Here is a 10,511-nt window from a genome sequence, read left to right on the forward strand (position 1 = left end):
AGCATGAGTGCTGACAATCGGAACATGTATGCTGGCTATCGAGCTGTTTATCGAATGTGGCAACTCTAAACACAGCGGCAATCAAAAAATCAGATAAACCTGTTGTCTTCTCCAGGTAATTTAGAAAGTTAGACATATGATAAGGCATATCATATGAATCTAGATTAAATCTGTACTATTAAACGCAATTAAGCAATAAAAATAGCAAATCGCGTACCATTTGCAGGCGGACATAACAGCTGCGAGAGCTTCACGCATACAATACCGTGTGCATGTGTATATGTGAGTAGTTTATAAACAAATGTGATATTTCCATTGCACACTTGCTCTTGTTGTGTTTTTGCATAGCCTATTAGATTATGCAACGTCACGACGCAGCACAATTTTAACACAAGCTTTAGTAATAGAAACCAGTTGCATTTATTTAATTGTAATAAAAAGCACGCACACATGGTAGGCTTATGTGTAAACAGACGGCGATAGCTAATGAAAATGTTGTGTATTTCAGATGCTTAGAAATTCCCGAAGTGTTTGTGCGCTGCCACGCCAAATTAACTTTTTTGCCAACCGACAGCAACATACGAACAAAGCAGCTGTAGCTGACACTATGGAGAAGTTTGATCTACCAAAGCGTCTGCAGGGCAGCACACCAAGTGTGTGGAACGAATATATTGCACTGGCCATGCAATACAAGCCACTGAATTTGGGACAAGGTTTCCCGGATGATGCGGCACCCGAATATGTGACTAAGGCATTGGTCGATATTGGCAACGATGAAAATCCTCTGTTACATCAATACACTAGAGGCAATGTGAGTGGGCAGTAAATATAATGTCATATAATTTCATGACCTTCTTCGTTTCCAGGGTCATTTGCGTTTGGTGCAGGCACTGGGCAAGCTTTACAGTGGCCTGGTTGGCCGTGAGCTAAATCCTCTGCATGATATTCTGGTTACATCTGGCGCCTATGAGGCACTATATTCAACTATAATGGGGCATGTGGATGTAGGTGAAGAGGTTATCATCATTGAGCCATTCTTTGACTGCTATGAGCCCATGGTAAAAATGGCAGGAGGCGTGCCACGCTTTATTCCACTCCAAGTGGTAAGCATGAATTGGTTTCCTAAAATAGATTTGCTAAAATTTTGATATTTCCACAGCGTAAGAAAGATGGTCCTATCAGTTCTGCCGACTGGGTGCTAGACGATTCAGAGCTAGAGAAGATGTTCAATAAAAAGACCAAAATGATTATACTGAATACACCGCACAATCCAACGGGCAAAGTGTTCCATCGTCACGAGCTGGAACGCATTGCTGAGCTGTGCCGCAAGTGGAATGTTCTTTGTGTTTCTGACGAGGTATACGAGTGGTTGGTCTTCGATGGTGTGGAACATGTGCGCATTTGCACGTTGCCTGGAATGTGGGATCGCACAATTACAATCGGTTCGGCTGGCAAAACCTTTTCGGTGACAGGTTGGAAAATTGGATGGGCCTATGGACCACATCACTTGATTAGAAACCTGCAAATGGTTCACCAGAATTCCGTTTATACTTGCCCCACGCCATTGCAGGAAGGCGTTGCTCGCAGCTTTGAACTGGAGCTGACACGCATGGGCAAGCCAGAGAGCTACTTTCTAAGTTTGCCACGCGAGCTGCAGCCAAAGCGAGACTTTATGGCCAAGTTTCTTACTGAAGCGGGCATGAGTCCCACAATTCCAGAGGGAGGCTACTTCATGATCGCCGATTGGACAGCGTTGGGCAAAAAGCTGGACCTCAGCACAGAAGCAGACAAATATCGTGATTACAAGTTCACCAAGTGGATGACTAAAAACATGGGACTACAAGGAATCCCGCCCAGCGCATTCTACAGCGAGCCCAATAAGCATCTAGGCGAAGATTTTGTTCGTTATTGCTTTATCAAGAAGCAGGAGAATCTAGATAAGGCAGCTGAGCTGCTTAAAAAATTGAACTAATAATTTTGTAGTTAAACTGCGCAATTGCCAAACTCAAATAAACTGATGCATTTTTGATATCTATAACATTTGCGATTATAGCGTAACGTTCAGTCGCTACGTCATGCAAGTCTGAACGTGTATGCGATGCCGCCTAACCCTAGGCAGCCCCATTACATAACCAACAACAAACAAAAACAGCATTTGGTATTTATGGGTAGCCTTACTCCAATCTCCTTTTTATTTGCAATCCAATAACATGTTCATCTGCACCATATTGAATTTCTGTTTCGTGTTTTGTATGTGTGTGTGTGTTGTAATTAAACTAAAAGGAAAACGCTTTACATGTCGAACACGGACTTTAAAGCCAGTTCAGGCTTATCATAGCCCAGCTCCTCAATTGTGGGAATGCCCAGCTCCTTAAGTGTTGGGGTGACGCGCTCCAGCAAGTAGGGATAGAGTGTAGCCTTCTGGTCGCCGCACTTATCCTTGCAGCCCTCCATCCACCTGATGGCCAATGCAATATCGTTCACACGGCGGCAGGCACGCAGACCCGACTCGATGATCTTGGGGCTTGGCACCAAATCCATGCCGAGCAAATCGTTCATGCCCTTGCGAATCTCCCAGCCATCAATACCATCGCGATTGAAGTACTTCTCGTAGCGCTTATCGAAATCCTCAGCAGATTCCTCAGCGCCGTGGGAATAGCGGACGGCCACAACACGGCTGGATGTGATTCCAACGGTGCCGCGCATGGCGTTGGCAACTTTACCGACAGTAACGCGGAACATGGCTGCAATAGGGATCAATAAAATCAATAGCAATTGTTAAATTTTTGCAAAATTTTGGTTAAGTAACAGCCTCGACTCACTTTTAGCTCTTCCTCTTGCTAATTTTTCACAGATGACAGAACTGAGCGTGTTGAGTAACGTGTGTAAATATTTTTTGAATGTGTACTAAATCAGCCTATGCTGGATAATAGTTGCTGTTAAGCAACTGTCATTTAGTATTTTTAAATGTTAACGTAAGTCTTAAGATTCGCGGTCTAAATATTTTTATTGCATTAAAATAATGTATGGATTTGGTGATTCGTACTGCTGGCTTTTGCAATGTTTTGGTCTTATAGCATTTAATTGTTTTAAGTTAATTAAAAATCGAATAAATTTATTCTGTGTTGCCACTTTAAGGCAAAGTTACCACATCAAACGCTGATGCATAGCAACATTAGCACACTATCATCCACGCGTTGACTAAAAAACAACTTAGGAAAAGGCTGTACCTTTCGTTCTTTGTCAGAATAAAAACTGTGAACGAAAATTAATATTTTCCTTATTTAAAACTATTAAGTTCAGCCGCGATACGCTGAAATTCAACGCTCAAAGTGCAAATTTTAATTTGCGCTAAACAAAAATAGCAAACGCACAATTAAAAGCGTGAAGTATCAGTTGTGAAATTGTGGGACTGCGAATGCTAATAAAAACGATAAGGAATTTCGCATACACAGTAAGTACGATTAAACGTTTAAACGAGGTCTAAGAAATGTTACATTCTTTCGCAAAATATTATGTATTCACAAGTGACTCAACACACAGATAATTATTGGTGTGTGTGTATTATTAGAATTATGTTTGACGTGAACTCATTTTACAATGCATACATACAATCTACATATATGTATTATGCATCTCTTTTATTGCCATACCTAAGCGCTGACATCTGCCAATATATTGGGTCTTCTGGATTTTTAATCCTTGTTTTTATGGCCATATATTCCCGCCAGCTGCATTTTGGCTACCTGTTTGCTACCTGATTCGCAGTAAAGTTACTATATAACTAATTGTACATTTTCTTTCGATTACAGTTGCAAACCAAGTTTCAACGCATACAGTTAAACTGTGCTGCCAGTAAAAACAACAAACAATCAAACACAAATAAAATATAGCATTTGCATATCTTAACAAGCATAAAGAGCAAGAAAATTTAAATATCAAAATGGTGCAAACTGGAATATCGTTGAATGACCGTTTTACCCAAATGCAATCTCGCCAGCAACAGACGGCAGAGACGCGCGGACGCCGCAGCCGCTCAAGGAGCCGCAGTCGCCGCATTGTGGATTCTGCACCATCAGTGGCCAATACGCGCCTGCTCCAGGAGTTCAAGAGGAAGCATACTGTGCAGACGGCACTCAAATTGAAGCGCGTACGTGAACCATAAGCAAAACTACAAATGACTTTGGGATTGGCATGTCCATGACCTGACCTAACATAGACCAACAAAATAACGCATGGTTTTCAAACCGCGATTCACGTTAACTTGCTATGTGGCTGGGCAGTGGAGAGAGCGATGGCAGCAGCTGGAACAGCATCAATAATGGATTCTTACATTTAGCTACTGCGCCGGAACTTTTGTGTAGCTAGCTTGTTAGCAACTGCCCAGCCTCGAAGTAACCCTTAAGCTTAAGCTCACTTCTAGTAGACCTCTACTGATAAAACACACACTGAACTGCTATCGCTAACGCTTGCGCGCAGCGTCTGATTATGATCAAAAAAATCCATCACAAACCTTATGCATCTTACAGAGAAGCTTGCGGACATCGGCCAGCGGCGCCAGCGGAATGAAAGCGCTGCGCTTGGGCCCCAATGGAAAACCTGTGCGCTCAAGCAATATCTCTCGCCTGGCAACGTAAGCATCCCCCAAAAATATTTTCAACGCATATACACATTTGTAGCTGCAGTTCGTTCTTGTTACTATGCGACTGGAAACAAGTCGAAGATTGCTGGCATAGCAATTGTAACAAACAAACAAAACATGTGACGATTACATAAACAACATCTATCTTCTGCTTCTTCCCTCTGGCCTAATAAAACTTCAAAATAGCATGCGAGCCGATTTGGTAGCCAGCAATGGGCGCGCACGTCGCAGCGGCAGCACCACACGGCGCTCCAATTCGGCAGTCCGTGGACTGCGTCAGCGCCTTGGCAATCGCCGGCCCACTGTGGGTGGCGCTGCGGAGCGTGTGGCTCAGCGCAGACGCGGCAGCCTGGGACGCTTCCAACAGCAGCAGCAGCAGCAACAAGTTCTAGCCCCAGCACGTAGCCGTTCACGCAGTCGTGCACGCAATACTCTTTCGCAGCCTCGTGGACGCGCTCTTTCCCAGCCCCGTGGACGCCCCAATTCGCAGGTTCGTGGACGCGAGCGGTCTCTGAGTCGCGGACGTGATCGCTCTATGGGTCGTATGCCTGAGCGCTCTCAGCCTCGAGCTCGCTCTCAGAGTCGTGGCCGTCCGCCACAGGTCGCAAATTCTCGTGTTTCAGTTAAACAGCGTTTGGGTGTGCGTCCGGGCGTGGCTGCAACAGTAGCAGCTGCCAAGAAGCGTCGCGGCAATCGTCGCAATAGTGGGCAACTTCCAGGTGTCGCTGCTGGGCGCATTGAGCGTCGTCGCAATTCGAACGTAGCACAAAAGGCAGTTGCAACGGCTGCTGGCGGTCGTGGACGCAAAGGACGTGCTCGTGGCAGGTAAGCAATTGCTGTTTGTATGTTAAACAGTGGTGGGAACTCAAACTCTTTTCCAATCTATTGCAGATCTGCTGTACGTGCCGCTGCTAATGCTAGTGCTGCTGCTGTTGCTACACAACGCTCGCGCTCGCGTTCTCGCTCACGTTCTCGAGCACGCCAGGGAAATGCTGCCGCTGCTGGAGGTGCTGCCGCTGGCAAAGGCGCTGGACAATCACGGGGCCGCCCACGTGGACGTGCTGGTAAAGTAGTCAAGGCTACCAACAAAAATGGTAACAATAAGAACAGCAACATCAACAAAAATAAGAACACAGGCGCTGGCAAGGCTAATCAACAGCAGGGACGACGTGGACGTAGTCGTGTTCGTGGTGGTGGTGCTGGTCGCACCGTTGCAGGTAAAAGCGTAACAAGCACAGCTCAAAGGACATGTGGCGGTATTATGGCGCTAAGCGGCTCAAACTAGCACTCATAATCTAAGCCAGCTATGGAGCTCGATTAACCTATTTCTTTTTTTGTTGTTGTACAGGTAAACCGCAACGCAAGGAGGTTAAGCGTGAGGACTTGGACAAGGAGCTGGATCAATATATGTCAACCACAAAGGGTGAAATGGACTACTTGCTTAAGTAGAGGACATCACGACGTGGACCAAAGAGTTGCCCCCACCGCATGGCAGCTAATAACAGAATATCTTAAAGTTGTCTCTTAGCTACTAATTAGTTTTAAGTATGAATCTGCAAACACAAAGAAACTCAACTCGATGATGTGCGCATTTCAGCATGTAAATAGCTTAAAATACATAAGTTAATCACAACAATATATATAGAATACCACGCTCCTTGTTCAACTAACTTTCTCTGTGTTATTGTTAACTTTGTTTGTGCTAAGCAAAGTGCCGGAAATTGACTTTTGTGCGAAGATATTTTACTTGTGTCTGGCTAAACCTGAGCTGAAAAGCAAACAAGCAAGAAAACTGCACAAAAAACAACAGAGAGTGGGAGAGAGAGAACCAAACAAATCTTCTGGCTGTCCCCTGTGAACGAGAATGAAGATAAATGAATTGATTTGTGGCCGATTTCGTTCGATTTTTTGCCCGCGTCTGCTTTTTTTCTCCCTTTTTTACATGTAACATAATTGACAAGGCGACAGTAAACTAAAATTTCGCTGCCACGTGTGCTGCGCGATAAGACTTACGTAATATTTTATAGCGTTGCTTATTGTTGAATTCTCCAACTTCAACTTTGGCTTGCTTGCACGTGCTGAATAATTTAAATTTCTTTGATTGATTGCTTAGCTCGAGGCGAGCTTAAATTGCTGCAAGCAAAGTGCTGGCCAGGGATTTTGCTTGCTGGCCAATTGGATTTTGTAGTTTTAATTGAATTGTGGCTGGTATATGCCGCAAGGGTCTGAGCGCTAAATTGCGATTCTCCCTGCCCACTCCCACTCCCACTCTTGCTTAGCCAATTAAGCTGAAACGTCAATTCAATCGCTGGGCAGCGCAACAAGCGTCGTAGCTGCAGCTGTCAGTCGTCAGCGATTAGTTGCCATCAATATGTCCATGCTAGGCAGGCCATCAAGCTTTTGACGTGGCCCAAACACACACACTTGCAAGGCTGGCTAATTAACACAAAATAGCCATTTGTTGCGCCTGCTAATTGCCAGCCATACCCAAATGTGAATATGCTGCGTTCTATTTTGGCCAAGTTTGTTTGTTGTACTCTGGGGATGCTTGCCCATTAACCCTTTTTTGGGGGCCAGCTGTCAGCAGTTAACAATTCAACAATTTATAAGCAATTAGCAAATGCTGTGGCCCACAACATGCTGCTGCATAATTCCGGAATTCAATTTATGCACCTTAAAAAGGACCAAGCCAATTCGTTCTGATTATTTTTAACGACTTTTCTGAAGCAAAAAATTGCAATTCCTAATAAGCTAGCACATTAACGTTGTGCATTTTAATTAATCTTGCTTAAAAAATTCCTAATTTATGCGCATTGCACTTTAGCTTAATTTGATTTTGAACTAACAGTGCCAACAGCTATAGAGTCACAATCAAGTTGCCATTGTGTCAAGACTTCAATTTATCAGCGCTGTTAAAGTGAGAGGACTTTAGTCGCTGGCGGCTTAAAGTAAATAGCTTTGGCATCACGCGCCCGGCCAAGTAGTCTTCCAAATGGCAGCGCGTCAGCCAAAGCAATTTGACTAATCTGCACACCAAAAGCTGGTCAAACAACGAAACAAGAGCAAGCGCAAACATTCGCACGGGCACGGGCCAAAAGGTTAGTTGGGACAGGCAGGCAAGAAAGCAAAGCAAGGTAAGATAAGCCGCCAAGCGTTAGGTAAATTTCAAGTCCTTTTTACGCTTGCAGGCTTACAAGCCAAATGCTTTGTCTGTAATCAAGAACTGGCGGCCTAATCTCTCTTAGCTCAAAAGAAATATAAAAAAGAATGCTAAAAATTCGCTGCTCTCACCTGACTAATTACGGCATGAAGAGTAAACCGAAAACTTGGCTTACTGATAATAGCGCGTGTCCAAATGATTACATTGCTTCTAAATACAACAATCCACATTCCTTGCTGACAAGTCATTTTTTTGCTTAGCTGCGGATTACTGGCACGTGTGGTCGCTGTCACACATAAACAGCGTGCGAAAAAACAACAACAACAAATGGCAGGCACGGGCTGCCAAAATCATCAACAACAATTGGCCGACACAAAGCTGACACATACGCAGTGTTGTACGAAGTTGGCCAGCAAAAAAACAATTGCACACAAGCAAATCTGTGAACATTAAAGTAAACATTGCTTGTTTGTCTAATGCTGGCGATTTTGCGCTTGCAACATTGATTTACAGTTTTCAAAACTTGGATTGCTAAACTGTATTATCCTTGAGGGTTCTAAGTCAGCTCATACATTCGACACGTAGCTTTGTGAAATTCAAATCTACTTACTTAAATGAATTATTCTTTCTACTTTTAATTCAAGCTAAAAGCTTAAGTTTTGTCTTACAAACTTTTTAGTAAGCTAGTCGAGCATTATATCGTCTTATACATATATGTATATATGCACTTAGATTACTTACCTTACATACATTGTATAAGCTTGCAATGCAATCTCAGTAGAAATTGTAAATTTTTCAACATCAAGATTTGCATATTAAATTACCATTTGTATTGAGGCTTACTGAGTTATTGAGAGATTGCATGGCAGCCTGTCCTAAGCATTTCATAAATGACATTTGTATTGTAATCAGCTTTCACGGGTTGAGCTGAGCTAATGAAGCGTCAAAGTGTTGCATGACAATGTTACGTATACGCCCCGAAGGCATGTGTGTGTGTGTGCTTTTGTATTTGTTGGGGCGGCGCATAATAAATAAGCGGAATCCTGTAGGCAATAAGCTTTTATTTCTTTGTGAAAGAAAATATTCTTGTGTGAACAATTGAGTGATCAGCAGCGCCTGCTTACCTTTTGCGCATTGTCTGGCTGTGTATTTTATTTATGCATCATTTTGTGTGCCAAATGCAAAATGTTTCTGAGCATGCCACAGAAAAATTTCCATTTCGGAAATGGCGTCTTAAAGTTGCTGGCAAATTGAAAAGAACGCCAAAACAAATAAACTGCATGAAAATCCAAAAACGAGTCTAAGCGCATGCCAGCGGAGCAATCAATTTAACGCTCCCACACTGGCACGCACTCTATCAGACTCTCTCTCTCTCTCCCTCTATCTCTGTCTCTCGCTTCTCTTTCTCGGTGTCTCAGTGTCAGAGTATGGCAATTTAATTGTCTGCGCTGCTACTTTGTTATTGTTTTCTCATCGCCTGATGTCGCCAACTTGTCGTGTGCACTTTGCAACGCTTGGCAGCGACTGACTGCACGTTTTAGTCGAAAACTCAGCGTATTAAGCACGCGCCAGCAGCTCTGCCACACGCAACATTTTGGCATCGGCGACGACGCAGCGATAGTGACAGCGACAAGTGGCAACAGCAAGTGCTTAGGGTGTTTGAAAATTTTTCAATAACAGCTTATTTTTGGTCCCTGCATTTAATGCTTGATGGAATCGTAACGGTTGAAAACTTGGCCATTCACGCTCGTAAGGGCATTCGATTTCCATTAAATTCATAGCTACTATAATGAAGTTTCCATTGCATATATGCAGCTGCCACACACACACACACACACACACACACATACACACCACCCACGCCGTCATGCATTTATTGACGTTGGCGTTGTGGAAACTTTAAGGCCATTGTCAAAATTTTGACGTTCGCCCAGGCAACCGGAAACTGTTTGCTCTAAAGTAAACGACATTGACAACAGTCGAATGTGTCTCAAAGTCTTCAGTTAACTGTGTGTGTGTGTGTGTGTGCTTGGGTGTCGCTTATTTGACTTTGAGTACTTAAGTTTGCCTAACACTCACGGCGCTGGATTAGTTGCGTCTCATGCCTGACACACAGCTAAAAATTGTCAATGTTGGCGTCATGCTCAAAGCAAACTTGTCAGTCAAATAGACTAACAAAGAAGTTGCTCATTTTGAAATATTGCAACTTGAGTTAACAACGTAGAAAAACAGCAACTGAAACTTTGAATATACTTTAAGTAATATGAAAATATAATAATTATACCAGGTAACAGACAATTCGCATAAGAGTTATTTTTTTTTCTTAGGAATCTCTGATACAAAGAGTTTATGCAAAACTTCGGCATTTGTTAGCCAATTCTGAAAAGCGATAGATCAAGTTCCAGCTTTATGTTTAATATAGCAAACTCTTATAATCTTTAAACGTGTGCAAAAGCTTTCATACTTTTACTATATCTAATAAATTTAAGAACGTTTTATATATAAGTTGTAGGCTAGCTCATTGACTTTAATTTAGCTGTATGTTCTTTACATTTTATTTTCGAAGCTTCGAGGCAGACACTAAATTTGTAAATTAGCGTTATTCATATGTATAAAGCATGAAAATTTGTTTACCTTAACAAGTTTTTCCACTCTGTTTGCCGCTGCCTTAGGAACATCAAGAAAATAAAAACGAAACATAAATTGTAG

General features: G+C 42.9%; 3 protein-coding genes across 4 annotated transcripts; 2 read left to right on the top strand and 1 right to left on the bottom strand.

The window, feature by feature from the left end:
- Positions 1-71: 71 nt before the first annotated feature.
- Positions 72-2,024, top strand: LOC108604601 (kynurenine--oxoglutarate transaminase 3). Of its 2 annotated transcripts, XM_017994139.1 has the most exons (5): positions 72-115; positions 227-282; positions 509-811; positions 867-1,103; positions 1,160-1,972. In XM_017994139.1, exons 3-5 carry the CDS (start codon positions 509-511, stop codon positions 1,970-1,972), a joined length of 1,353 nt encoding a protein of 450 aa, XP_017849628.1. In that variant the 5' UTR covers positions 72-115; positions 227-282. The 2 variants fall into 2 exon arrangements, with proteins under 2 accessions (XP_017849628.1, XP_017849627.1); XM_017994138.1 differs by lacking the exons at positions 72-115; positions 227-282 and adding an exon at positions 346-453 and having other exon boundaries at positions 1,160-2,024.
- Positions 2,025-2,154: 130 nt separating this feature from the next.
- LOC108604603 (cytochrome c oxidase subunit 5A, mitochondrial) lies at positions 2,155-2,923 on the bottom strand. Its single transcript, XM_017994140.1, has 2 exons — positions 2,823-2,923; positions 2,155-2,744 (listed from the first exon to the last, which is right to left on the bottom strand). Exon 2 carries the CDS (start codon positions 2,740-2,742, stop codon positions 2,293-2,295), a length of 450 nt encoding a protein of 149 aa, XP_017849629.1. The 5' UTR covers positions 2,743-2,744; positions 2,823-2,923; the 3' UTR covers positions 2,155-2,292.
- A 289-nt stretch (positions 2,924-3,212) lies between these two features.
- On the top strand, positions 3,213-6,305 carry LOC108604638. Its single transcript, XM_017994187.1, has 6 exons — positions 3,213-3,454; positions 3,813-4,150; positions 4,530-4,633; positions 4,829-5,467; positions 5,534-5,859; positions 5,991-6,305. The coding sequence occupies exons 2-6, from the start codon at positions 3,944-3,946 to the stop codon at positions 6,089-6,091; spliced, it is 1,377 nt and encodes a 458-aa protein (XP_017849676.1). The 5' UTR covers positions 3,213-3,454; positions 3,813-3,943; the 3' UTR covers positions 6,092-6,305.
- Positions 6,306-10,511: the final 4,206 nt, after the last annotated feature.

This window comes from Drosophila busckii, chromosome 3R, assembly GCF_011750605.1.
Source record: "Drosophila busckii strain San Diego stock center, stock number 13000-0081.31 chromosome 3R, ASM1175060v1, whole genome shotgun sequence".
Taxonomy (NCBI): Eukaryota; Metazoa; Arthropoda; class Insecta; order Diptera; family Drosophilidae; genus Drosophila; species Drosophila busckii.

What these genes read in the sequence shown, in the direction of transcription:
- LOC108604603 (XM_017994140.1), bottom strand. Translation starts at nt 2,742, where the DNA reads ATGTTCCGCGTTACTGTCGGTAAAGTTGCCAACGCCATGCGCGGCACC.
- LOC108604638 (XM_017994187.1), top strand. Translation starts at nt 3,944, where the DNA reads ATGGTGCAAACTGGAATATCGTTGAATGACCGTTTTACCCAAATGCAA. An exon ending in CGGCACTCAAATTGAAGCGC is followed by an intron (nt 4,151 to 4,529) that starts GTACGTGAACCA and finishes TGCATCTTACAG; the next exon opens with AGAAGCTTGCGGACATCGGC. An exon ending in AATATCTCTCGCCTGGCAAC is followed by an intron (nt 4,634 to 4,828) that starts GTAAGCATCCCC and finishes ACTTCAAAATAG; the next exon opens with CATGCGAGCCGATTTGGTAG.
- LOC108604601 (XM_017994138.1), top strand. An exon ending in ATCAATACACTAGAGGCAAT is followed by an intron (nt 812 to 866) that starts GTGAGTGGGCAG and finishes CTTCGTTTCCAG; the next exon opens with GGTCATTTGCGTTTGGTGCA. An exon ending in GCTTTATTCCACTCCAAGTG is followed by an intron (nt 1,104 to 1,159) that starts GTAAGCATGAAT and finishes ATATTTCCACAG; the next exon opens with CGTAAGAAAGATGGTCCTAT.